Below are 27,585 nucleotides of genomic sequence, written 5' to 3' on the forward strand. Positions count from 1 at the left end.
GGCGTTGTGACCACCAAGCGAACGACCTCGACCGTTATCGCCGATTCCATGCACAGGACTAACCAGCACAAATCGGCGGACCCGGCGCTAAAGTCTGCGTCGTTGATGGGATCCACACGAACCCGCGGGGTCCAAAAAGTGCGCCAAGTCCAGTACAAAGTGAATTGCGAACGGAGTCCACCATGTGCTCAAAACTGCGCATGTGCTGTCCACCAGATGAAGGCAATCACTGTCTAAGATGCTCTGCCCACGCCGCACGCCCCTTGCCCTTCAGTGTGGCACCCATCTGTTGCTTGCTGAATTTCATTCATGAGTACGCTCTATCAGCCATTCACTTCCCACAAATAATTTGCAGTGCACGCGTGGCCCTGCTTATTTTTACTTTTATTTATAGAAGCTTCTTTTGACTTATGTTTGGCACACCTGTGGGTGGGTGCGATGGCTCCCCTGGCTGTCAGAACCCTTTCAAACAGCTTAAGTCAGACAACTCTTAAATATGCCCAAACCCAATCTTTATTTCCCAGTACTTGGTGTTTTTGTATATACGAGCAGTTGGAAATGTCCTTGCTCTGATAATATTGCGCAGAGCCTAAGAGCTCCAACTCTGCATTTGATGCACCTAGCAAAAGTTGTGTCGCCACCTAATGAAAATGAACATCTCAATAACATACTTATGTAAGAAGTTTAATTAAGAATAGCGTTACAAATATGTACAATTTTGTATTGAAAACGCTGATCAGGTAAAGATCAACACTCATATTTGTTTACTAAATGACAGCTGCATTACGACCTCATCACTCATCAAGCTTCATTCGGACCGGTAAGCGAGTATAAAAGCCGGAGGCCAACTCTCGACCCTTGAGTTCGAAGCCAAGATCAGCGAAGATGATTGCCACAACGGTGTGTTTTTACTTGGTGCTCCTGGCCATCCTCATGGCCTTCCTATCTCCCACTGCAGATGGGTGCTTCGTCCTGCTTGCGTGCCTGTTGAGGTCACCACTCTGTCCGTTCAACACCACCGCATCTGGATGATGGAGTGAATTCTTTTGCTGCCCTTCCCACGCCCAATAAATACGATAATGCACTAAAAACATATTTACCCAAGACCAAAATAAGGAAAAGAGTTCAGAGCAACTGGGCAAAATGCAATTTCATTGACAAAGAATGAATGTCTTCGCTTTATTAGGCACTTCATTGGCTTTAACCAACTTAGTCAGAGTCAATCTCGTCTTACGAAACTCAATCAATTGTGGCTTACTGTTTAAAATTGCTTTCCCCGATTGGAGGGCGCCCACGTGGCACCTTCAATCCCATTACGCATTCGGACACGTAGGCTGTCCCACGCCGTTTTTCGGCCATCTCACGGGCGTCCCACGCTCCCAGTCGAACATGCCGGACTACCTGACGTATGAGTGATATTTAATTAATTGCAATCTCCCCGCTGTTTGCACTCGGTAAATTTGAATTACGATCCGGGGTATTTTTATACGACTCGGAGCAATAGGAGCAGCCTCCCCGCCATCCGTTGCCCATTCTCCTGTGCTGGAACACGTGTTCATCCGAGGTTCATCCCGAGTTTACCATTCCGCCCCAGGCTGCCAATGCCTGGCGACACAGCAAAAAGTCGTTTGGAAAGGGCGGGGAAACTTTGACACGACTTGGCGACGACAGCTTGCAACATTGTGGCGCCTCTAAGCAAGCCGCTACACACTTCGATTTTTACACCTTTTCAAACACTTAAAGTTGACTTTACATCGATTTGATTCCATTGTCACCCCGAAATTGAAAACTGAATGCGTGTATGCTCCGTAGAGCTGGAAAACCGAAGGCGAACTTCGATCCTGATGGGACATCAAATGGCAGGTGAAAGCTAATTTAAATGCAGGCAAACTTGTTACCCAATATAAATGTCCACTTTTAACCAAAGGGCTTCCAGTGGCATAATTTGATAACCAACACTATCATCATAAAACGGGCAGAAGGAAGCTATTTATTATCCGAGTCGATCTAGCCATGTTTGTCTGTCCAAACCTAAGGGGTAAATTCCGTCAAGAACACAATGCTTTAACAATTTTAAATGGGTTGTAGCTTTAACTGAGCGTCGCTATTTCGGGCCATTTGGTATTTATGTCTGCTTAGTCCCCAGATGCCAATTTCAACCCTGTTTTGCCTCTGTTTCCGGGAAACTCGCTTTGCGGCCTGGTTCAAATTCCATTTCTGTTAGCCCAAAATTGTTATCCTATGAGTGCGAGTTCGCATGACCGAAAATTACTACGCCCACCTGCGAATTCGAATGAGCATTATTTCCCGACCATCGTAAGATGCATTTGTAGTGTCTCGTTCGGTTCTAATCAAATGCCAATTGAAAGCAATCAAAATGGGAATGTGGATTAAACAGTCGGGGCAGAATTTGGGTATTTCGCTTGGCTCCTCTTTGGGAATTTTTAAATTTTATTCCGCGTTACCATGATGAGCTGCCTTTGTTCTGGCTGAATTGGTAGAAATCGACCGACAAATAAGCGCTTCGAATGCAAATCGCCCACATATTTTGCAGCAGCCTTTGACTCTCCGTTTATATGGATTGAAATAATTGATTGAAAATGGATAGACATTTTCAGCGGCTTCTCTCATAGCGGAAGAACAGATAACACATGAAACACTTTCTAAGTACTTGATAAACATTTCCGCACTTAAAACATCTGCCTCTCCCAATATCACTCTTACTTTCTAGACGTACAACAACATACAACAGTTACTGAACAGACGGATACTGGTCTTAAACTGAGAAATAATTACATTTTGGAGAGCCGTTGGTGAGCTATCTATACTCGTATAATGTTGAAAACCAGAGCGGTAATATTATATTATTGTGAAGCCATGATCTACTTCACAGACATACAAGTATATTGACTTTGAATTCAAATTAAGGAGTGTCATAAACATTTAGCAAGGAACTTTCTGCAATCTTTACATCAACTTATTATTATTATCATTGCCAACTAAATAAGAAGATACGTGTTTGTAAGAGCTGCCAAAATATTTTTCCTATTTCGCTCTTTTAATGGGTATTAAATTATATATTTATTTCGTTTTTCTCGCAAGGCTACAATTTGATTTCTCTGAACAGGTAAGTACCGCAGGTAAGTAAGTAGCGTGAAGTTCGCTTGAGTTCTCTTTGACTAATTGAGATACAACGAAAGCAAATACATTGAATCCGACCGCACATTGCGAGGCAGTGGCACTTCCACTTCCACGGAAACTCGCTTAAGTGACCCGAAACGACGTGATCTAAGCGGAAGTTTCTCTTTGGAGTTACCAAACCAGGGCACGTACTGACAGCCGCCAAAATAAAAGCCGCCGAAGGAGCTTTACTCCTAATTAGCGCAAGTAGCTAATGACAAACTTCACACTTGCCTGATAACTTTGCCTTGCCGCAAAAGGCAAAGGACAGGCCGATGAGCGGATTCTGTTGTCGGAGTATGATGTATCTTTTTGAAACCAGCCATATCCTTGATGGTGAGAACCCTGGACATCGGACGAAGAATATTAAGAATGTTCAAAATATTTTTGATTTCCTTTTTATTGACCGTGGAAATAGTCTGGAGTGAAATATTATTAATCTCCTGTTTTATCTTGTTTTAGTGGTGGTGGTCCTAAAGGGACAGATCTCCAGCCGGTACAAACAGGCCCACAGAAGCAAGGTGGACTCGACAGTGGGCACCAAGAAGATGAGCAGGGCGGACACAAGGACCAGGTAGAGCCACAGCACTGAGATATCCATGGTTGCGAGTTAAAGTTCGCAAGCTGTCGCAATGATCGCTACTTTATAGGCGCTCGGGTTGCCGAGTTCTATTTGACCAGATGCAACCTGGTCAAATGGCTTGACCTGAATCGCAGAAATAAACATTTGCACAGCTTACGAGCCCAGGGGCAGTGGAACCTTTAGGCCGCCAATGCACAATTGAGCCCAGTGCGTAATTTCCCATATGTAATTAACACATTTTAAACTCATCTGAATTAAATTACCATTGATGACGGTTCTGTAGGCGGAAAATTAGGCAACGAAATTGGATTTGTCAATTCGAAATCACGATTGTGGCCCCAAAAGAGAACTTGGCGGGTAATAAAATTAGCCTAATATGGATGTCTTAATCCACTAAAATTCCCTTAAAAAAATACAAGTCACATCCATTTCGCGTTTTTGCCAGACGGCAGCCAAGAATACATTTTCCAACACTTTACAATTAATCCCATTTAAAACTATTCCGTAGAGCCAATGACTCTATAATGAAATAAAAATGAGGCTATCAAATACGTCCTTACAGATTATACAGATTATGTTTTATCTTATTATATAAAAAAAATCAAACACAAATTTTAACAAGATAGAATGTTATAGTGGAGTTCCTTGACTATCAGATACCCGTTACTCAGCTAGTGTAAGAGAAATTTCAAAATTTTCTGGAATATCGGTAAAAATGTTGTAAAAAATAATATTATAAAATGAAAAACACTTAAAAATTTTTTGTGTGAGAGTTTTGCACTGCGTCTATGTATCTGGAAACTGCATGCTCAATCTCAACATTCTAGATTCCTGAGGTCGAGGCGTTCATACGGACAGACGGACAACGGACGGACATGGCCAGATCGACTCGGCTATTGATCCTGATCAAGAATATATATACTTTAATTGGTCGGAATCTTTTCCTTCTGCCTGTTACATACTTTTCAACGAATCGAGCTTACCCTTTTACTCTACGAGTAACGGGTATAAATAGTAGAACATTTTTTAAAAATGTGGGCTTGCCATTTTTGGGCGGTTTGTGTGCGTCAGAGTGGGTGTGACAACATTAGAAAACTTGTGCTGCGCCTATTTCTCTGGAATTTGCATTCTTAATCTTAACTTTATAGCTGATACAAGAAGTTCCTTAGATCGAGGCAACAATACATACACAAAATTGGAGAGGGAAAAATGTATAAAAGTCTGTATAAATGTATAATGTATATATATAATGCATAATGTAAATAATACAAAATGTATAAATCTTAGCACTGGCCAACACAGATAAATATATGAAAAGTTCGGATAGAAATTTGTATTATTTGTTGCTATGAAAATTCTTCAATCATATTGTATCATTTACCAACAGTGCTTCCATTAAAACTTGGAATGCTCATTTATCTTTATTTCTCAAAGATAAAGAGTTATGTCGCAAAGGATTCCCATCGCCAAGAATATTTCATCCATTCTGGTTTTGAGGTCAACAAATTTTATAATGGAATTGAAATCTCGCCAACTATCCAACAAAGTTTTCCTTCCGCCGCTCATAGTGCGAAATGAATTTTAATAACTACAAAATGTGAATTTTCACGAATAAATTTTACAAAGCACTTTAATTTATGGAAGCTGAGCAGCTTCTAAGCTAAATGGAAAATAATATAAACGAAACCATAGTTTCCTTGTTTGTTAGATCATAAAGTGTTTTTATTCTGTTAAGTGCACTTGCCAAGTGCGTCATGTAGCTCAAAGATGCGACGTACAGAGCACCTTTCCCCTTCGGGGCAGATATTCCACGCAGTCCACGCGCCGACACACTCATTAATAATGTATTGTCTGCAAGTCGTAAACATGCCTGACTTTTTCCTGGGTGCTGCTCCTTCTGTTTTATGAGCAACTTTAACTTTGTCAACAATTAAGTCCGATTATATTAATGATAAGGGCAGGCGACAGTTGCTGCAGCCGAATTATGCAAATGTTGGCGACTTAATAAATTCCGGCAAATATGTTTGGGAAACAGCTTATCGCCTATAAGTTTCTGTTCTTCACAGATCATTATAGATAAGAGAATCATATTAAAAAACCAATCTCTGAAAACAAACTTGCGCTTCACTAGAATCAGCTTGCCCCATTTTAGCTTTTATAGTTCCCGGGATCACCTGTTGCATGCCTTTTAACGAATATACTATACCGTTTACTGTACGAGTAGCGGGGATACCGGCAAATTTCCAACATTATTAGCATGGCTTCCTATATCGTATAAAAAGCGTTTCTGCGCCGACGCTTCTGAGCCATTAAAGTGTACATGTTTGTTGATTTTTTGTTGATTTCCAATCCAAGCGACTATGGTACCTTATCAATATTTTAAATACCCATTTACATCAACAGTAATTCAGCTGATAACATCGTTTAGTCCCATAATATCTGCCAAGAAGTAATTTAATTCTCCGGTTTAGTAACGTGATTTCTTTTTTTAAAAGCAAAACTGTATAAATATCTGAGAGGAATCGCTTAATGAAAATATCGACTTATTAGTACCTTAACATAATATTTGCAATTTAAACAAGAGAGAACGTTATAGTCGAGTTCCCGACTATCAAATACCCGTTACTCAGCTAGTGGAAGTGCGAACGAGAAATTTACACATGTGTATGGCTATCGACAGAAATTGGAAAAAAAAAGAAATTTAACAATTTTTCAAAAGTGTGGGCTTGGCGAAAAGTTTTTGGCTAGTCAATAGAAACTTACTAGACTAATGCAAAAATAAAAACATTGCATGCCTGCTGAATCTCAAAATTTCTAGCTTTATAGTTCCCGAGATCGAGACGTTCATACGGACAGACGGCCATGTCGGAAACGCTTCCTTTTCCATGTCACATACTTTTGTACGAATCTAGTATACCCTTTTTCTCTACGAGTAGCGGGTATAATAAAACAGAGGGGCACAGAAGTGAAATCGAACAAAAATTTTGGATTTTCAATTGTCTAAAACTGTAATACATGTGAGTACAGAGAATGGTGTAAAGTCCGAGTTATTTTATAGGACGCTATTGAACTAAAACTGTATCATGCTCCTGTACAGAATAGAAGTCCAGTGTTTTAGCATTGTTATCCAGTGGTACCACCAAATCCGGATGCAATGCATCAACGTAGCATAGCTGCGGAACATCACCGCTCAACCGGAATCGCTTCATAACCAGTCCCTGCAGAGTCTGCACAGTAATCATTCGCGGAACTTTTTTCTGCCAAGTCTCACCCGTCAGCTGATGCCTTATGGAAACATTAATCAAGTTCGACTGTTTTGCTTGACTACGTGGTACAAAGTCTGCTGGGGAACCATACTCTGTAAAAAGACATAACATAATTTTCGAATACCGTAGTGAGAAAGTTGCTTACTTTCAAGGAGCATTGGGTAGGTACGATGTCTTCGGCAAAACTCCCGTAAGGAATCCGGCCCTTCTTGCGTCGCCTGCATCCACTCTAGAGCGTACTTTTTCCAAATATCGTACTCGGCACCACGCCTTTGCTCCGCTGTCACCTCGGTTTTGTTAATGAACTGCAGGCTGGCTATGTTAGCTACAGCCTTGGAGAACATTTCATCAAAGTTTGACTTTAAGTGCGGAGTCTTACTCAGGCGTTTCAGCTGCGGTAGCTTGTCCAGCTCGTTAAACGCATCGGCCTGCGCATATTACATTACTTAAGTAAAATTTATAGTACCGAAAAATTACGCTTCCCTACCTCATTCCAAATGGGATTGTGAAGAAGGTTCAGCTGCTCCAACGAAACAAACATATTTAGCTTTTCTTGTGAATCACAGTCGGGAAGTTTTATCTCCTCGATACCATTCTCCATGATATTCAATAAGCGCAAAGTCGTGAGATTGCCCAACTTTGCCACTTGGTCAAAATCCATAATGTTTGTGCGGTGTAAGTCGAGTTCATGTAGTTGCTTAAATATTTTTTTACGATCGACTTCTGCTAGTTGGCCGAATGAATTCTCTTGTAAGCCCAGTGACAAAATATTTGGCCATAGAAGCGCTGTGTGCATTACGTCCATCCAGTCCGAAAAGCCACAGCTGCGAAGGTTGATGCGTTTAAGCTGCCGGAATGAGGGCTCAAGCTCCGTGATTTGGGATGACGTGGGCAGGACCAATCGGTTGGAGCTAAAAGGTTGGGCAATTAAGGGCGCACACATCAGGGCATTACTTTTCACTTACCTCAGGTTCAGGTTGGTCAGAGAGGGCAGTTGTTGAGCAATGCTGGCCACAATCTCCCAATTCCAGATTAAGGTATGGCTTACGTTCAACGTGGTAAGGTGGGTCAACTCCTTCAGGTACCCCGCAGCGTTTACCGGGGTCTGGTCTACACTCACCTCCGCCAGCTGCTCGAACTTGCTCTGCTTGCGTGCAATCTTATCCATACCCACGACTTCAAAGAGCGAAGCCTGCAGGGTGAGCTGAGCTTCCCGGATAAGAGACTCATCGACGTTGCTCGAGTCGTAGTTTAGGTACCGTTCCCGGGCAGCGTCCTCCAGGGTGGCACATGGCCCTACCTTTCCCGGTCGTATAAAGCTGCCTCCCGTGGGGGTCTGCGTCTGGAAGTAGCGCTTGCCGTCCACGATGCCGTTGTGCTTGCCCCGCAGTCCGTCGTCCCATTCGATGCCCAGCCAGGTACCCATATGGCCGGTCACCTGAAATAGAGATCGGAACTTGGGATAAAGCCTTATGCTTGCGGAAACCCAAACAACGGCTCACCTCTCCTACATAACGCACTGTGCCATAGTTGTCTCCTATTTTGATGCGTGTTCCAAGGGGATAAAAAAGCTGCACATCATCGATAATTCCCACCATCGTTGTGGCTGTTGTTTTTGTGGTTTCTTCGGCGCCCACACAAGTATACACGGGTGTTACACACTCGTTCAAGCCTTTGTGGTCTGTTGATTCGCAGCTGCGCCCAGAATGCGTTCGGTTACGGCTACAAAATATTTCTCCGAGGTTTACATCAACATTACAGCTTACATGAGGAGAAAATAAGGCTTTGCGTAGATCCTGCAGCCTAAATTCTGAGTCACAAACTATTATTTATATTTAGTGTTTAGTCAAATGTGGCTGCAAGCGGATGCCAGCGAAATACCTATTAATAACGGGGACTGGTCACACTTCGAAGGGCGTAAGATGTAAGAACGTAAGGATCCGTAACGTAAGTACGATTGCCTGCGCAATTCTTTTTGTATTCTTGTACTCTTCCAAGGCCATCTTAGTCAATCACACTATTGTTCTTGTAAATTCGTAAATTATCCGACGTAAATTCTCGTTAAAGGTGTGTAATTCTTTAAAGCAAAAGATTGAAATCTAGCTGAATGAATGAATTTGCTACAAATAATTTCAACCGACGAGAAGACTCAAAAATGTCTGCGTTTTAGTTCAAATTATCTTTTTCCTCAACTGTTTGTAAATTAGCCTAGCAGGATTTAAAAGATAAAGCCTTTGATGACATTGATGAATTCGCGGTAATTAAGGGATGGTACAATTTTTGTATCCTAGGGCCTAATTATTGATTTATTTATTTATTATTCTGGGTCGTAATTTACGGGATGGATGAAAGTACATATATGAAATGGGAATTGAAAAATAGACTCCCCACTTGAAGATCATGTTGCAGAATTCACTGTACTTAAACAATTTTGTAACTAACTATTCATAGAATACTTTAGATTAAATTGTGATCAGCAACTTTCGAGGAGATTGCACTTTCATGTACATATGTATGTATGTACATAGAAGCGCAAACATTTTCCATCATTCCGATAGAGCGCTTTAATTAGCCACTAACGGCCGTTCGTTTATTTTGTAAATATTTGATCAAATTCCGCTTAGCAGTTTCGAGTATTCTACATAGTATTATAATTAATTATTGTTTTGTTAATCAGCCCTCGTCAGACTGTGTGCGACTTACCTAAAAGTATAACATCGCCATATGAAATTTCCTGTTATCTGAAGGTGCTTATATTTGTAAATTTCGATTCTTTGATTTTGATATAAGCGAGAAATGAAAATTTCAAATTAGTGTGTCCATTTGAGATCAGGGAGAAGAAGCCACAAAAGACATTTTTAAGCAAGCGGCCAGTATATTCCTATACACATGTATGTATGTAGTGTTTTTTTTTTAACTTCGCTAGTCTCCTGCAAATGTTTATGTACATTATATTGTAAATTATAATTGATCAGCGTCGTTATTTTTTCGCAATTATTCGTATAATGTACATATGTACGTATAATGGCTCTAGTAAATTGAATAATCAATTAAACTAAAAATGTAATTCTATTCGGTATACAACAGTTTTTTTTTTAATCTATATTTACTATTTATTTTAGTCATTTTGTCCAACCAAGAATCTACAAGAAAAACTGCATTTTTGGAGAAATTTTCATCCAAAATAAACTGTTTTTGTAAAAAATTACATTAAATCGTAACTTACAAAATAATTGTAAAAACCTGCAACATCGGAAGACTTTTCAAGCTGTAAAATCCCCAAAAGTTATTAAAAAGCAGGTAGGGATCGGGATCGGGATCGGCGAGGACGTGTGCGCCATTTTAGGGATCGAATGTGTTCCAAAGGTTAAAAATAAACCATTAATTGATACAACCAAAAACTAAGCAGCGTATTGGCAATGATCAAATGGTTTGAAAAATATATGATTGTAAAATGTATTCGCTCTTTATTCAGATCTTATCAACCAAGCCCCATGTTTACTTGTGGAATAATTATGTTCATACAAAATATAGGGATCAATGCATTGCATGACGACCCAATGGGGTGCGTAGTGTCTGTTAATGTCTGTGGTAGTGCATTTTGTAGTGTACAATGTGTTTAATATTGTCCAAGTGATTATGGCAAAGTAATGTGTGCTGAACCGTTTGATTAAAAAATATTGAGCTTCGGGGTTTCGGAATAGTTTCAAAATGTACTATGTTTTTACTTGAACATACAATAGGTACTGGATCCGTTAAAAATTATGTAAACGGTAAAAGAACGCGTTTCCGAGTCTAATCCCACAGAATTACGGACTAGCCGAGTCGCTCTGTCCGTCCGTTTGTCCGTAACAATGTTGAGGATATGCTTTGTCTGTACAAAAGATAAGCGATACAAATAATAAAATAAAAGGCCTTTTTAAATTAGTGCTAGTAATAACCTGAAAGTAAGTATCACACACATACAACTATATATATTAATAATAATTTTGTCAATTATCCACCTTTTCTTTAATTTTATTTAACAAACCTCCAATTAAGCATGAACATTTTTATTCCGGTATTTCCCTAACAAGGAATTTTAAATTGTTTAATTTATCATTTATTATGTTATGTGATTTCTTCCTTTGCAAATAACAATAAATATGTAATATATATAAATAAATAAATAAAAAAATAAAATTCATTTTTAAATAATTTATTTTTATTTTGTATTGGCAATTGGAATCAAGATCGGTTTTTCCCGACACCGAGATCAGTCGGTTCTTCGGTTCTTCTCGATACAGAGAGCGGTTCTTCTCAAAAGGGAGATCGTTTCGTTCTGATAGTAAAATTAAAAAAAAAAAAGGCTTGAAAACTCAGGTGCACTTTTATAAATCGTTTTGAATCACTGATACAGCCAGTTTATTATTGTTTATTGAGGTTTGTCTTCCCGCTGAATGCCTGCACCAATTACTGTTAATTGCAGTTGGGTTTGCCCTCTTGTACCCTTAATATCATTCGAATATAAAGGGTAAATTATAGAGAGGTAATTTTAAAAAAACATTACGTATTGAAACAAAACAAAAGATAATCAGATAGGCGGGTGTTTCTCTCACAAATACATACAAATATGTAAGTATTACAAGTATACTTCTTGCCGGCACCGCAATATAATCTTTTCTGGGTCAGTCGCCCCCTTAACCGTCGCCCACTGCTAATCCAATTTGCGATTGACGACGGGCAGTTGCAATGGAAATCCACATCCGCAGATGTACACATTTGTATATACATATGTAGATATGTGCAAGTGCTTGGCGTATGGAATCATACATTACCTCCCTCGACCCAATGCAGCCGGTACAATAATTTTTGGCGCCCAATTTAACAGAGAGCAAAACACCGAGAGAGGACGAGCTTGAAAGCGCGTGCGCTGAGAGGAAGAAAGTGAAAGCTCGACCAAGGACAATGTGAGGCACCGCGCTAAGTCCCAGTCGCTTGCAGACAGTCACTCAGTATAAACGTCGCGTTCTTTCGCCACTTTTCTCTTTTCGCCCAGCGAATTGCATGCCTAATGCAGATATGCAGCCGCAATGTAATTAAAAATAAATAAAAAGGAACAAGGAATGTGCGGTATCCGCGGGATTTGCTTAATAGCGTAATAAGTCCATCGGTGATTCCAAGGGTATCTCAACGAGCTTCTGACCAGAACACGTGGCAGTTTCAGGCGTAAGACTTATAGGTAACGGATGGAAAAATCGAAAATCGTGTCGGCGAACGGGCTTTTTTCTTTTGATTTTACGCCGAAGCTTAGTAACTGCAAATGTATGTAGAACTGCCGAAAAGATTGTAATGGTTTTCCAAATTCGGCATCAACATATTTTGAACATGAATATGTTGAATATTCAATAATTGAATAATTTTTGTATAGGTCACCATATGGATCCGAATGACTATAAATGGTTTTAGTAACTCCCGTACTTAAGGCTGTTTTTCCCCTAAGAGCTTTCGTGTTTGGGACACTGAAAATAACTATAACTGCGGCTAGGTCCGTCCTCAGCTAGGTTTTTGTTTATTGGCCTGTAGCTGAACCGATTGGTTAAATTTGTGGCCTGGTCTGGCATTATTCATAGCCACCTTGCGGAAACACGAACAAAAGTGCACTTAAAATACATCGGTGGCTTACATTGCAATAGGCCCGCACATTGGCCTTCGGCTTTTCGCCTTCTGGTTTCGGCCTTGGCAAGTGGCCAATGGACAGCTGCGACAAATGTCAACGCTGACATGATTTTATATTTTTTGAGATCTATGCCGGCAGGCCGTGTAAATGTGGTTTGTTTGTAAATTTAGCTCCTGATATTGCACACTCTGCAATGCGACAATCTCCTGGTAACCAATGTTTTGAAAACATCCCTGGTATTGGACTTGGAGTAGAGTCTAGTTCGAAGACCACTCACCACCAACCAAATCCAGTAGCTCAAAACTCGCAGACTAAAAGGGTTGAAAACTATGTAACAGGTAGAACAAATCTATTCCGGCATACAACGTACATACATATAGTATATCCTTGATCACTAGCCTGTCTGTCCGTATAAACGTCGAAATCTTTTAGAATATAAAAGCTAGAAACTTTGTAGTAAAAAGTTAAGAAGATTGCCATGACCCCTTTAAATATCACAAGCCGCAGAAAATGTTGGGATTTCTTTTCTTTAGTTTATTATTTTTTTTTTTGACAACTTTTCTTGATATACCAAACAAATTGTACTATTTTTCTGGCCATTATATACATATATGTCAAAAAATGTTGAGGTTTGTTATAGGCACTCCCACTAAATGAGTAACGATTATTTGATATTCGAGGATCTCTAACATAGCGCTCTTTCTTGTTTGTATTGGAAAACATATAGATAACCAAATCCTAGTAGCACCGATTTGATCGACCGCATAAAGTTGTGTTATATTCTTAGTATGGATCACTATGCGAGGCGATAGTCCGATATCGCCTGTCCGTGTATACGTGGAGGAGGTGGGGAGCTGAAAAGTTGTGTCCTAAGAATGCAATTGTAATTGTAATTTGTTTTCCCAATTCTTATCGGTATACTAACAAAAATTTAAATTGTATATTTATTTCAAAAGAGATGATTTAATTACATTTTTAAAAGCACAGCATCCCATCTAAATAAGTTTGTAATGCAATATAACTACTTGTGCGAATTCTTCTCCGAATGAAGAGCAATTTATTTGTAAGAGATACACGACATCTAAAAAATTTTTAATGAAAACCTCAGAATAGGGGTCGCCCTAGATTAATACGTTACTTGTTTCCAAACATTGCACGGCTCAAAATACTATGGTTTTTTTTTTCAGACGTGGTTATCGTACTACCGTACCCGCAGCACATCCCAGCCATAAAATGGGTTGGGACTGGGCAGTCGCAGGTATATCCGATGAGATTCCGAGGACGACGGGTCCAGAGTGCATCAATTACATGACAGATCGCCGTCGGTGGGTAGAGACGGTGCTGCTGTCCGCCCTCTTTATATTTATAATGCACCGCTCTTGGCAACGCCTAGCGCCGATTAAGCTTCCGCCGCCCCACGAGATACAGAAGCCACACAGTCCCACGAGACTGTTTCTTCTAATAGCCCTGTCAATGATTTTTGGCATTGAGATGGGCTTCAAACTCTCCGGGCAGTCAATGATTTTCGCCTTGAATCCATGTCATGTGCAGTCCTGTCTGCAGGTAATCAATTTGTGATGTGGCTTGTCGTAGAACAATTAAAAACAAACGCATACTTGCAGATATATCTTCTGGCCGCCAAGCCGACGAAGACGACAACAGCGCTCTTTCGTATACAGATGAGCAATCTCAACGGCCCTTTTCTGGCGTTTCTTTTCCCAGAGGTGGAGGGCCGCACATATCCCTTCGAGCAGGCCACCTATTGGATCCAGCATGCACTGCTGTACATAATACCGATTTACATTATTCGAAGCGGTAAATATAAGTCGCCACCTGGTTGTTCAGAAGAGTACCCTTGTTTCTCTTTCAGGAGCGTACACTATCGAGGACCTCAGCGAATTGCACTGGTCTCACATAGGTACCGCCTTCATGCTGTTTTATCACTTCGTCCTGCTCTCCCCGCTCTCAATTGTAAGTGGGCTTTGACCAAAACACTTTGCATATATCGCCTAAACGTATGGAACAATATATTTCGAACCGCAAAGTACCATGAAAAGGTTCTATTTCGCACTGCATACTTTTAGCAAACGTATTTTAACTGCCGGGAAAAAAATTGTAGCATTACTTGGTCAGAGTTTTCAAAAGTCAAATGGCAAATGCCAATTAAATGTCTGTAAATTTTTTCAAAAATTGTCCAAAAACGTAATTTTTAAACTATGGCATTTCCTTGCATGGCGAAACTCATTAATTACAATATATAACACATGTAGCGTCTTCCTCACTAATACCTCTCCTTCGTTGCAGTTTACTGGTATCAATCTGGACCACATGCTCTGTGCGGCCATGTCAGATCCATTCCAGGGCCCGAATTACCGGATATTTGCGTGCTGCCACCAAGCACTGCTTTGCCCGCTGCTAAGTAAGGGCACTGTGGTGCTGTTCGGTGGCCGGAGTTGGAGCAAGAGCGGCCTGAACGGATCGGGAAGTATGCCGGAGACGAGGAGCGATGCTGCCCAGTATCACCAAATAACTCCGGCTGACTATGCTATACAGGAGGAGACGATCTTGCGGCACCGATTTAGCAACCAGGAAGCGGTGGACGAAGGACATCCGCATGACACGGGCGAAATGGCGACCCTTACAGCGGAGTATACCATGCCTACAACTAAAATCGACTAGTACTTACTACGTCTATTATGCCAGTCAATTCTCGAGCCACTGAGGCTACGATCCAAGTTTTGCAGATAGCCGTATAGCCCGTTTATACTAAAATACAAAGGATTTTTGTGAGATCCGAGGGAGCTGAATGTATTTAACAAAGAAGTGTAGATAAAAACAAATAAGGCTAATTTTCATGCTCATTGAGGTTATACTTCAAAACAATACAAATAACTAAAGAGTTATCGAAGTTAATTCTTACTTTGAAGGTAAATCAAAAGTTACAGCACTTCAAAGATTAATAATAGAGAACGTGTCTTAAATTGTAAGCCGATAGCGAGCAACAGATAAATTCAAAAATCAAATCGAGCGCCAAGGAACGGGAAACTCCAAAGGTATGTGCTCGGTCTGGCAGCACTGTCAAAGTGAACTGTGACCCGTTTACCCCCAGCTGTTGCCGAATCTATAATAAATAATAAATAGTCGAAGCGGTAGGTTTGGTTTGGTTGTCCTTTCGTGGGAATTGGGGCAGTCTCCTGTCCCACGCCGAACAGGTGCTCTTCTTGTGCGAACTGCCCGCCGCTGACTCAGCTGTTCAATGTTTTGGTTCGCCAGCGAACTAGTTCGCCCCCGCTGACTCACGGGGAGCTAGCATTTTGTTCTAACGTGAGTGGTGACGCGCGGCGCATCCAATTCCGCTGTTTGGTGTAGAAAAACGTGCTTAACGAAAAGCTGCACAATAAACGGATTGCCGAATTCGTCTGATCGCCTATACCTTGTACCTGTGCTGCGGCTGAGCCATCGGCAACACCTCCTTCAACTTTGTTTTGCCCGGCGGTTGGGTACGGCACATCCGCCCAGAAAAGTGAAATATACCTTCTTAATTTGATAACAATAAGCCTAGCCGCGGCGCTGCCTTAATTTCAATTAAGTTAAAAACCCGGTGGGAGCGACGTTTACGTAGCAGATTCTTATAAGAATAACCCGTATGCTTGTGCCGTGCGCGAGTGTGTGTGAAAGAGCGCCGGAGATGCGCAAAAACGTCAATTAATTGCAGCAGCAACAACAATCGCACGGCGTAAATAACGTGGGGCCAAAAGGTGCGAATGAAGCGCAAGAAAAAGAAAAATCAATAGAAATAGAATGCAAATCGCCGGTGAACATGAATCGATATACGGCCCATGCCCAAGCCCAGATCCAAGTTAAGTCCACAGCCAGCAGGAGCAAGCGAGTCGGCGCTATTAATAAACAATAATAGTATCGCGATATCGAGGCGGACCCTGCGTCGCCTACGCAGATGATGCGTTGCAAAAGTCAGGTTGCGTAATTGCCGCAGTCGAGTGTGCAAATCCGAAGCCGCGCGAAAACCGCGAGTACCGAACTCGTACTTTGCCGCTAAAGCGTTAGAACAAAGTTCGTGGTCAGATTCTCCTCTCTAGTGTGTGTGTGTGCGAGTCGTCGCCGTGCGCCTGTGTGCGTTCACCTCGGTGTAAGTGTAAGTTCTGTGCCAACAACAACATGGCCGCCGCAACAGATGTTTCTGCCAGGGCGGCCTCGGCAGCGTCGTCGACATCGCCGCGCACAGCAGCCTCCAACAGCAGCGGCCTGGCCGGCAAGTCTCCCGGTCCCGCCTCTTCATCCGCGGGAGCAGCGGGCGCTGCGGCAGCCTCCTCCACCGGACTGCCCGCCTCCGTCTCGCACTTCTACTACAAGCACGGCCTCTTCTTGTCCAGCTACCCGACGTGTGCCTCCAGTATCGCCTTCATGGCGATTCTGCTTTCGTGGTCAGTGCCCAAAATGTGCAGACACAGCACCTTATGTATTATACCTTATGTGTACATACGTACATAAATACAGGGAACATTGTTTGGAACGGTTATTGGTCTTGACATTGACTTAAATCAGTAAACTATGTTGGCGGGGAAACTAAATACAATACAGATCTTAGTTTGCTGCGGGTCAAGCAAAGGGACCGCATAACTTAGTGGGATCAATGTGACAATGGCCCTTTTTACTCCACAAATTTACGATACTTCTTTTTGTAAAGATTTATATTTACATTAACAACATTTTGATCACAAATAATTTCGCGAGCTTCTGCACAAAGCTAAGAAAACCTAGCATTGTAGCTAAACACTTCAAAATCAGCTTTCCGAAATCTAAGCTATAGTATATTTGTCTTGCGAATTTCTATAATTTTCGCCACGCCTATGTACATATGTTTTTTATATTGTTTCCATGGCCAAAACATATTTTTAAATTTCCCACTCGCACTAGCTGAGTAACGGGTATCTGATAGTCGACATAATCGACTATAGCGTTCTCTCTTGTTTTTTTTTCTAGGAAGATCAATTCTTATTGTATATGTACAGGTGTTGCTCATTGCGTTGATAATGCATATTACAAAAACTTGCGTATTTATTTACTTATTTGCTCGTTTATTGAGTAAGCAATAATTTCATACGCTTTCCCGTGATTCGTCAACCAGAATGTGAATTATTTTGGATGGTCTAAAAATCTACAATGTTAGAAATATCCCATTAGGTGTACTTTTTGTAATGTCATAACATAGCAGAGGCAAATTTCTTTTTTCAGACACATTGTTTTAATTGCTTTATCACATATTACTGATACAAACGTATTGTAATTAAATACTTGTTAGCTTCTTCATTCACTATGATTTTCCAGTGCAGAAGAGAAAAAATTTTCAGCACATTTATGTATGTGTATTCACTAGTTACCCTGCCGAAAACGGCGTTGTTCATGCGCGGTTCGCTTTTTCTGAGGGGCTTGTGCCTCTTATGTGTAAGGTACATATAATATAATATATAAGCATTTCTTCCCAAAAGTGGTTATACCCGTTACTCGTATAGTAAAAGGGTATACTAGATTCGTTGAAAAGTATGTAACAGGCAAAAATAAGTGTTTCCGACCATATAAAATATGTATATTCTTGATCAGGATCAATAACCGAGTCGATTTGACCATGTCCGCCTGTCCGTCTGTCCGTCCGTGTGAACGCCTCGATCTCAGGAACTATAAAAGCTAGAATGTTGAGCATGTTAAGCATGCCGGTTTTTATAGACATAGACGCAGCGCAAGTTTTTTTCCAAGTGTTGCCACGCCCAATTTAACGCCCAAAACTGCAACTACCACACTTTTTAAAATTGTTTTGATTTTTTTTTCATTGTTTTATTAGTCTTGTAAATTTCCATCGATTTGCCGCATAATCGTTTTGACACGCTCACTCAAAACTGGCACGCCAAAGACATTAGAATAATGTTTAATGTATTTATACTTTTGAACAAATTTTAAAATTTTTTTCATAATTTAATTTTTTTTTTTCGTAATTTCGTAAAATTTCTATCGATATTCAAAAAAACACAAACTTCTCGTTCGCACTTTCACTAGCTGAGTAACGGGTATCTGATTGTCGGGGAACTCGAATATAGCATTCTATCTTGTTAGTGGTTTTCTTGCCAATCTTTATCGATAAGCCAAAAACAGAACATTTTGTCTACGCCCACAAACCGAAAAAAAAACAATTTAAAACAATTTCTATCAATATGCCAAACAAATATTCAACTACAATAAAAAATTAAAATTAGAGGAACTCCGCTTAGCGTCCTCTCTTGCTTTTTACCTCGTTAAGAGCTGTTTTTGTTCGATTTAAATATTGCAATTATTATTATAAATTATATTTATTATAAATTATTATTATTATAAATTATAATAGGTATTATTAATAACTTATTGTAATCAAATAAATGTATTTTCTTGATTTACATGATAAATGCAAACCATTTGGCAGCTTTAAGCGGGATTGAAAGAACCGGAGTTTGCCTTATAGAATGCGTTATATGTATGCTATGGTGAACGCACCGCGTTTTCCGCCTATAGGCGCGCTTATCACTGGAGAACGTCGTGCTCAGCGCCGTTTACCGGCTAGTCGCTGAGGGCAGGCTGTTGTCTTGAGCCAAGCAAACGGCCCGCTGACCTTGAATACTTTAAATGAGAATTGCTGATAGTACGAAGAATAATAGTTGAATAAAATACTTTATTTTGGTTGCTCATGGCTTGCTTTAAATACATATGAAATGCGGCTTATCAATCAGATTTGAATTTTCGTTAGGCACGCTTTTGCAGATACTAGAAAGGAACTGATTGCCTTGTGAATATGCATTTCAGTTCAAGCATTTAATAAAGAACTGTAGGCCAACATATCAAAATAATAGAATTATATACTTTGTTTATTTTTTAAGTTGTAAAAATAATACAAATGAATATACTAAAATATCCGTTACTCGTATAGTAAAAGGGTATACTAGGTTCGTTGAAAAGTAAGTATGTATCACTAGCCGAGTCGATCGGGCCATGTCCGTCTGTCCGTATCAACGCCCGGATCTCAGGAACTATAAGAGCTACGTATGTAGATAGATTGAGATCAGGCATGCAGATTACAAAACAGTTACCAACAGCGCAAGGTTGTTTCCAAATGTCGCCACGCCCACTCAACGGTGATATTTTTTATTTTTTTTTATTGGTCTTGTAATTTGTTCTTGATTTTCTAAAAAATCTTTTTGCCACGCCCATTTTAACGCTCACAAGCCGCCCAAAACTGAAACGCCCACACTTAAATTTTTTGTTCGTTTTATTTTTTTCTCCCATTTTCTACCGATATTCCAGAAAAAGTTGAAATTTCTCGTTCGCACTTCCACTAGCTGAGTAAGGGGTATTTGATAGTCGGGAATCTCGACCATTGTATTCTCTCTTGTTATACCCGTTATCGTAAAGTAATAGGGTATACTGGATTCGTTAAAAGTATGTAACAGGTAGAAGGAAGCGTTTTCGGATATTTAAGGAAAATATGTACATACGTATGTATATTCTTTATCAGGATTAATAGCCGAGTCGATCTGACTATTTCCGTCTGTCCGTATGAACGCCTCGATCTCAGGAACTACAAAAGCTAGAATGTTAAGATGCATGCAGCTTCCAGAGACATAGGCGCAGCGCCACGCCAACCAAATGTTTCCACGTCAACAAACCGCCCAAAACTGCCAGGCCCACACGTTTGAAAAATGTTGTGACGTTTTTCACTTTTTTATAGATTTGCCAAAAAACTTTTTGCCACGCTCACTCTAACACCCACAAACCGCACAAAACTCTCACGTCCACACATTTAAAAAATGTTTAGCTCAAAGAAGCTGGGTTCGGAATGGAGTAAAATGTATAATATAAAATAAAAATAGAATAAAAATATATTTCCTTAAGGGCTTATATTTTCTAAACTAAAAGTTTTTTTTCAAAATTCTTAAGGGGTAGTCAAACGAAGTTATTGCGATTTAAAAAAAAAAAATTCATAAGAGTCAACTTTTTGATTTTCGAAATTTCATATCTTCAAAACTGGACTTGGCCAAAAAAAATAATTGGTCGGCAAACATGGGCAAACGATTCCACCTTTCAAATTTCAAAAACTTCATTTTACCGAACCCAGCTTCATTGAGCTAAAATGTTTACTTTTTTTTCATTTTATTTTCTACCAATTTCTTCCGATATTCCAGAAAATGTTGAAATTTCTCATTGGCACTTCTTCTAGCTGAGTAACGGGTATCTGATAGTCGGGGAAGTCTATACTATAGAATCTTATTTTTTAAATACGTTCATTGGAAAAATCAATTAAACTGGACCTTTTTATATCTCTTTCCAAAAATAGAAAGCGTAAGCCACGCTTACGTGTCTAACCGCTCGAAAAACACACGCGCTAGTCCTAAAATAGACAAATAAACGAATTCGCTGAATACTTTTATCAATTTAGACTTTCATATCTCTCGCGCAGCTATCCGTTAATCAACATACCGTTGCCCGGGACAATACCCACCAAGATTGTTCTACCCTACGAGGCTGGGTCCGGATCACTGTCAGGGCACAATCTCAATACATCCTCGATTACACCGCAGGAACCGCACCCTTCCGGCGAACCCTGGTCCGCCGAACCCGGCCAGGTACTCAATAGCAGCACCACGGACCGCAGCCCGCCTCCCCTTCTGCCCTGGGCGCAGAGCAGCCCCACCTTTTTCTATGTCCAGCAGATTACTCTGCGGGCCAGTGTTCTCCCGTGGACGGAGGGTATGCAGCTTATGGATGCTTTTCGTGCGCCCCTCTACGAAGTTTTTAAATTGCTTGAAATTGTGCGCAATCACCAGAGCAGTGAAAAGTGAGTATATCGAAGGGCTCTTCCAGTCTCTCAAAGACGTTGACTCAATATTCTGCCACAGCAAGCGTACCCTGGAGCATAACTGCCTGCATGTAGAGAACGTAAAGCGCGGAACACACGGGCAGCTGGACCAGATCTTTCCTGAGTACGGCTGCCTCCTGCTCTCGCCTGCCAACCTGTGGACGCAGAACTCTCAAAACTTCACTCGGGACACAAACATCCTGAACACGATATTTCAGTACCATGTAGGTATAGACCAATATGTATTTAAATATACATCTAAATAAATATTTATAAATTTATTATATGCATGTACAATTTTTCAGACAGGTTGAATCAACTGATTATTCATCACTGTACATGTTAGTCACTATATGTTATAGACTTTACTCAACTCAAGCAGTCTGTAAATATTTATGAGAATTCAGTAGACTTAGGTTGAGAAGAGAGCTTTAGTCTAGACTCCCTACTAGCCGTTCCTAGTTCAGACCAACGGGCTTTGAGCTAATGGAAGCCACACAGACCTCGTAATTACCCTCGACCCAAAGTACTGGCAGAGAGGCATTCAGATGCCAAATCCGCAGATGTATTAAAAAAATTTATATTTCGTGCAAATGCTTCAGATTGTAGAATGAATATTAACTTCAAATTTATAAATAAGCATAGGTTCAAATGGATGGGTTTCGCTCATATTCGTGTATGAGCTTGTGTACTTCTACTTGTGCCACTTTCAATAGTATATGTACTACATATATACAAAGAATTGCAATTAAAAATCCCTGGGATTTTTTTCTGATTTTAATATAAAGTTTTCATTTTGATTTAGGTACATTGGTACATTGATTTCAAAAGTATGATATTTAAGTCCAAGGAAATTTCGGTTTATTCAGTCAGGTAAATACTTAAAGTAGAAATAACACAACTGACAGACAAAAACCCGAGCTATAACCTCTGTGATCTTTATACCCCTGCAGAGAGTATATTGATTTTATTGATACGAATATTTATTCTTGACAAGTATCAACAGACGAGCCGTGTCTCTGTCAGTCCCCATATCTATGCAAACCTGTCTCCCAGTTTTAAAGATGACTGGAACATTACTGGAACTAGGAACATTAAAAAATAACAAAAAAAAATTTACATTTTAATCATATATACATTTTTAATCATAGAGTGAATCATAATCATAATCATAAAGTAATCATAAATATGTAATCATATTTAATCATCAAATATAAATACATATAATAAAAACATCAGGTTTTATGAAAATCGGAAGACTGCCATTGGAACAGTCAGAAAATGAATACGTATTTGATGGAAAAGAAATTAAAGTTTCCTCGCCATTAATCATAGTGTTTACACTTTGATGGCATTTGATTTTTGACAACGTATAATTTCGGTTTTAGGAAAGAATGGACTGAAAGGGTATATAAGCTCCGATTGTCGAAGCATGTGTGTTTAGGCAAAATTCGTTCGAAAAGCATTGATATAATTTGAAAATGCCTGATTAATCACATATAGCATAAGTCTCCAGCTCAGGTGTTTCGGTTTTTTATGAGGGTGAAGTTACACCTACAAGCCTAAAGTGCAAGTTTTAACTCTTTCACTTTTACACCGTTTCTCCTGAGCCATATAATATTTTCATAGGGTTGGCATGTAATCCTGTATGTTTCCCTAGGTCAGTTACCTTTCGGTTTACCACTCGTTAAGATCGCAACTACAGCAGATTTTCAAGTCTTCGTGTATATAGTAGTAGTTTTCGAACACTCCCTGGAGCGCTTCGTCACTACAGGGACTGCCGTCCACAGTGATATTTGGATACACTTTAGGAAACATTACAAAGAAAAAAAGAATTTGTTCAAGTGCCAATTATCAAACACATCCGTTCTAAATTAGATATTCAATACTAAATTCTCAAGTTTTGCCTATTTTCAGAACCTGCAAAAATCAAAAGTTTCCGCGGCGGAAATGCTGTTCGGTTTGCCTATGCAGGATACTGGATTTAAGCGCTACCCGTTGCGCGCTCGATCGCGGATCATACAGTACGCCGTGACATTGGTCCTTAAGCACAACGATATGGAGTACTTGGATACACTGAAGGCAAAGCTGCAGCGCCACTACCCGCCACTACCGTTGGCGAGTGCGTTGGCGGAGGAGCCGACGACCATAACTTACATATTTTACCCGGGAGAGTACAGGATGTGGGAGCTGGTGCCCTACACAGTGGCCTTCATGTTGGTGTTTGCGTACGTCTACTTCTCTGTTCGTAAAATCGATGTGTTTCGTTCCCGCTTTTTGCTGGCCCTATGTAGCGTAATAACCACAGCCGGAAGCTTGGCCATGTCCCTTGGCTTGTGTTTCTTCTTTGGCCTGACAATCTCTCTGCAGTCGAAGGACATATTCCCCTACCTTGTAATCCTTGTGGGATTGGAAAATAGTTTGGTGATCACGAAGAGCGTAGTCTCAATGGACGAGACATTCGACGTGAAGATCCGCGTGGCGCAGGCTCTTAGCAAGGAGGGTTGGCATATATCCAAGACTCTGCTGACGGAGATAACAATTTTGACTATTGGCCTAGCCACTTTCGTGCCCGTCATCCAGGAGTTTTGTATCTTTGCCATAGTCGGCTTGCTTTCCGATTTTATGCTACAGATGCTGCTCTTCTCCACAATATTGGCCATGAACATTAAGCGGACCGAGTATACGGCGGAGGCCAAGCACCTTCCGAAGATGTTGCTGAGCTGCACCCAAGGAGCTGGACGACAGGATTTTCGATTTTTCGGGGCCGCTCCAGCACTGCCACCGTTTGTCCCTGGCACATTTCAACGTTCTCAGTCGCATCCAAAACTCTGTTTTGCTGATGCCGCATCTGTTAACGAACGAACCAGCTTGGTTAATGGACACACAGCGCCGGAACAGCGAATACCCAAACGCATCAAAATTGTAAACTTCTGGGCGCGCACACGCTTTTTTCAGCGTGCATTCATGATCTGGATGATTGTGTGGATCTGCTCTATAGTATATAATTCGGGGTATCTGGAGCAGTTGTTTAGCATGCAGAGCAACGGCACAATGACGGCACCCCTTGAACTTCAACGGCGTCTACAGGCAGGTCGGGGAGCAGTCAGCAGTTTTCTCGAGGGATGGCAAGCGGACGGGCAACGTGCCACGAGTGCGCCGAGCGGCAGCGGCTTTTCTACGCCCATAAAACCTCCGCTAGCGATCGACATAAACGAGACGGCCGAGGAAATGTTGAGACTGCGATATCCAAGCTTCGACCTAAACTATTTTCTTTCAAACTTCCACTGGTCCACGATTATGAAACAGTACAACATCTCACTAAGTGGGCACTACATTACCCTGCTGCCGACCATTCGCCTTAGTCATGCCATCACTCCAGAGTTAGCCACTCTGTTGCGGAATCCGCAGGAGCAGCTGCAACAAAATTTTCAATGGAAGGCCCTTGCCGCTGCACTTGATCCGCTAGACTTTAACGACGACGACGTGCGCCGCGAGTCTCCGATGGTTATGGCAGAGGGGTTGCCTCTGGTTCCCAAGAGCCCTATGGAAATATTCTTCGCCATCCTCTTGTGCTGCATCAGCATCTTCGTGCTTTGCTACACGATGGTGGTTTTTTATCGCTGCATCTGTACAAGGAACTATGCCGAGTGGCGCTCCAGTTGGCACGAATCCGAGGCGCCGTACAAGCAGACTGAGCAAATCCTGGAGGGAGTTCCAACGCAAATCGCCGGACACAAGCATCGCATTGAGTGTCTGGTGTCTGACGGCGCCTACATCATCAGCTGCTGCCTTAAAGGCCAAATCCGAGTGTGGGATGCACGCAGTGGAGAGCAGCTAACCAGCATCTCCCGATCGGATATTCAGATCTCTCAGCAGCGACCGGATGGGCAAACGCTGGTACGAAAGCTGGCCGTGTCACCGGTGTGGTGTCTGGATTACTTCGACAATCTCATCGCAGTAGGCTGCGCCAACGGCCGAGTAGAATTGTGGGAATCCCCAGCGGGATTACTTAAGTGTGCATACCAAGAAGATGCGAAGAGAAACCAGGGTATAACCCACATCCACCTGAACGGCGATCGGGTGATTGTGGCGCGTCTTAACGGTCGACTTGATTTCTACCGCTTAGAGACGTACTACAAGGGAAAGCAGATCGACTGGGGTTTTACCTCGGCTTATAGGCGCAGTATGTTTTACCTTTAAATATTATTTTAAAAGAGTCCTATAAGTAAAGACACCCCTTCTTAGCTCATGTGCGAACTGGATCCACTGGAAGCCTGGGATTAATGATGCAGCGCTGTCAGCAAGAAGCATCCCAAAAGACCACCAAGGAGGAAATGAAAATCACACTGGAGGGTGTAAGACTAGCGCATCAACAGCCAATCACCTGCATGCAGGTCGTTAACGACATGGTTTTCACTGGCAGCCAGGATCACACCCTCAAGGTGCGCATGAAACATTTTATTAACTAAACTTTCCTAACTCTAAATGGTCTCCACAGGTGTATTGTCTTAACAAGTCGGATGTTGAGTACACGCTCCATGGTCATTGTGGGCCCGTAACTTGTCTCTTCGTGGATCGCTGGCAACCGGGCACAGGGGGCTCTGGGTCCCAGGACGGTCTTCTCTGCGTATGGGATCTATTCACGGGCGCCTGCATGTATAATATCCAAGCTCACGACGGTGCCGTCAGCTGTCTGGCCTGTGCGCCCAGTTACGTTATCTCGCTAGGCACGGACGAGAGGATTTGCGTGTGGGAACGATTTCAGGGAAACCTGTTGACTACCATCAACATCTCAAATGCGTACTCGAGTCTACTGATGCTAACACCGTCACTATTGGTTACGAGCAAGATGGGTAAGGTCTTCTCCTCGATTGCCAATTTAAAGGATGTCGTAAATAATAAATTTACTTCCATCACAGGATCTCTTATTGTGTGGGATGTGCGCACTGGGCAGCCGGCTCGCGAGGTCAAACTGGACTTTGCAAACCTGCAGCTCTGTCCCAAAATAATGATGCTTGCCTGCGATTCGGTGGTTTGCGACTACGGAAATGAGATCCGCGTCGTCCGTTTTCCTATCGTGGCTGACAAGTGCCACTAAAGCGCAACAGTTTGATTTACCGTGGCTCGCTAGTACCTATGAATAAGTTGACTTAAGGCTCTCAAACGCCTCGAAGCCATTGACGCATTCACTATTTTATATATCTATATATACATATTTTAAGGGTCCGCAGCAACTTACAATTTTAACACAAGCTGCACGTATCTCTTGGCTGGAATTTTGTGTTAATTTTTGGACACTAAGTGTAACAGCTACGCTCCGATAGGTTAAGGAACTAAACTAAATGAATCAGATATATACACATATATTTTCGCGTAACTATATTAAGTATACAGTGTCTTAAAGCGCCTCAGCCTAACATAAAATTATAAAAATGATTAGATATTAAATTAAATACATTATTTATTAGAATCACCTACGCTTAACTTTCAGAACGAAAAGAAAAACTAAAAAAATAAATAATTGTGTTTTTAAATTTATTCTCCTTCATGTCCTTTAAATAGAACTTTGGTTTCAACGTTGCGCTGCGAGGTATATTTAATAAATACACAACTTTAAATATTTAAATAAACTTTTAAGGTCATTTTATGGTCTATGCGTGACGTGGGGTCACTAATCAAATTTTGAGAAGCACGATCTGGCCATGTACGTTCTCTCTCACTCCCTTGCGGAGTAACGGGTATCTGATAGGCGTAGGACTTGACTGAAGTGTTCCCTCTTGTTATACCAGTTACTTATATAATAAAAGGGTATACTAGGTTGGTATAAATTACGAATTATTTTTATTGAATTAGTTATAAATTAATTTTAGTTTACCGCGACCCCAAAACGCTTGTAATGGCGCACAAAGGCCGGTGCTGCTGTGGATTAAAAAAAAAAAAAGTTCAGAAAAATATTTGGCTAATTTTAAGGTTGCCCTAAACTCGAATGCAAAACTGA

At 41.1% G+C, this 27,585-nt stretch overlaps 5 protein-coding genes across 6 annotated transcripts; 3 read left to right on the forward strand and 2 right to left on the reverse strand.

Annotated features, from left to right (window-relative positions):
• Positions 1-845: 845 nt before the first annotated feature.
• Positions 846-1,165, forward strand: LOC26526928. The gene has a single exon (XM_015160091.2). The coding sequence runs from the start codon at positions 886-888 to the stop codon at positions 1,030-1,032; it is 147 nt and encodes a 48-aa protein (XP_015015577.1). The 5' UTR covers positions 846-885; the 3' UTR covers positions 1,033-1,165.
• A 2,424-nt stretch (positions 1,166-3,589) lies between these two features.
• Positions 3,590-3,800, reverse strand: LOC26526092. The gene has a single exon (XM_015159960.2). It carries the CDS (start codon positions 3,779-3,781, stop codon positions 3,629-3,631), a length of 153 nt encoding a protein of 50 aa, XP_015015446.1. The 5' UTR covers positions 3,782-3,800; the 3' UTR covers positions 3,590-3,628.
• Positions 3,801-6,481: 2,681 nt separating this feature from the next.
• LOC6541971 (tubulin-specific chaperone E) lies at positions 6,482-8,938 on the reverse strand. The gene is made up of 5 exons (XM_001970751.3): positions 8,532-8,938; positions 7,995-8,467; positions 7,517-7,940; positions 7,175-7,457; positions 6,482-7,121 (listed from the first exon to the last, which is right to left on the reverse strand). Exons 1-5 carry the CDS (start codon positions 8,625-8,627, stop codon positions 6,826-6,828), a joined length of 1,572 nt encoding a protein of 523 aa, XP_001970787.1. The 5' UTR covers positions 8,628-8,938; the 3' UTR covers positions 6,482-6,825.
• A 3,030-nt stretch (positions 8,939-11,968) lies between these two features.
• On the forward strand, positions 11,969-16,317 carry LOC6542898 (transmembrane protein 164). 2 transcript variants are annotated; one of them, XM_001970752.3, is made up of 5 exons: positions 11,969-12,250; positions 13,876-14,251; positions 14,311-14,503; positions 14,559-14,659; positions 14,993-16,317. In XM_001970752.3, exons 2-5 carry the CDS (start codon positions 13,922-13,924, stop codon positions 15,365-15,367), a joined length of 999 nt encoding a protein of 332 aa, XP_001970788.1. In that variant the 5' UTR covers positions 11,969-12,250; positions 13,876-13,921; the 3' UTR covers positions 15,368-16,317. The 2 variants fall into 2 exon arrangements, with proteins under 2 accessions (XP_001970788.1, XP_026834241.1); XM_026978440.1 differs by having other exon boundaries at positions 11,969-12,237.
• Positions 16,000-27,189, forward strand: LOC6542566 (sterol regulatory element-binding protein cleavage-activating protein). Its single transcript, XM_001970753.3, has 7 exons — positions 16,000-17,130; positions 21,186-21,563; positions 21,625-21,808; positions 23,502-25,770; positions 25,833-26,029; positions 26,086-26,440; positions 26,507-27,189. Exons 1-7 carry the CDS (start codon positions 16,865-16,867, stop codon positions 26,683-26,685), a joined length of 3,828 nt encoding a protein of 1,275 aa, XP_001970789.1. The 5' UTR covers positions 16,000-16,864; the 3' UTR covers positions 26,686-27,189.
• Positions 27,190-27,585: the final 396 nt, after the last annotated feature.

Source organism: Drosophila erecta, unplaced genomic scaffold, assembly GCF_003286155.1.
Source record: "Drosophila erecta strain 14021-0224.00,06,07 unplaced genomic scaffold, DereRS2 tig00000055-arrow-pilon, whole genome shotgun sequence".
Taxonomy (NCBI): Eukaryota; Metazoa; Arthropoda; class Insecta; order Diptera; family Drosophilidae; genus Drosophila; species Drosophila erecta.

Coding starts and splice junctions, on each gene's coding strand:
- LOC26526928 (XM_015160091.2), top strand. CDS start 886: ATGATTGCCACAACGGTGTGTTTTTACTTGGTGCTCCTGGCCATCCTC.
- LOC26526092 (XM_015159960.2), bottom strand. CDS start 3,781: ATGGATATCTCAGTGCTGTGGCTCTACCTGGTCCTTGTGTCCGCCCTG.
- LOC6541971 (XM_001970751.3), bottom strand. CDS start 8,627: ATGGTGGGAATTATCGATGATGTGCAGCTTTTTTATCCCCTTGGAACA. Junction 7,941..7,994: donor CTGACCAACCTGAACCTGAG/GTAAGTGAAAAG, acceptor CCAACCTTTTAG/CTCCAACCGATTGGTCCTGC. Junction 7,122..7,174: donor CTACCCAATGCTCCTTGAAA/GTAAGCAACTTT, acceptor GTCTTTTTACAG/AGTATGGTTCCCCAGCAGAC.
- LOC6542898 (XM_001970752.3), top strand. CDS start 13,922: ATGGGTTGGGACTGGGCAGTCGCAGGTATATCCGATGAGATTCCGAGG. Junction 14,252..14,310: donor ATGTGCAGTCCTGTCTGCAG/GTAATCAATTTG, acceptor GCATACTTGCAG/ATATATCTTCTGGCCGCCAA. Junction 14,504..14,558: donor GATTTACATTATTCGAAGCG/GTAAATATAAGT, acceptor TTTCTCTTTCAG/GAGCGTACACTATCGAGGAC.
- LOC6542566 (XM_001970753.3), top strand. CDS start 16,865: ATGGCCGCCGCAACAGATGTTTCTGCCAGGGCGGCCTCGGCAGCGTCG. Junction 17,131..21,185: donor ATGGCGATTCTGCTTTCGTG/GTCAGTGCCCAA, acceptor TCTCTCGCGCAG/CTATCCGTTAATCAACATAC. Junction 26,441..26,506: donor ATTGGTTACGAGCAAGATGG/GTAAGGTCTTCT, acceptor CTTCCATCACAG/GATCTCTTATTGTGTGGGAT.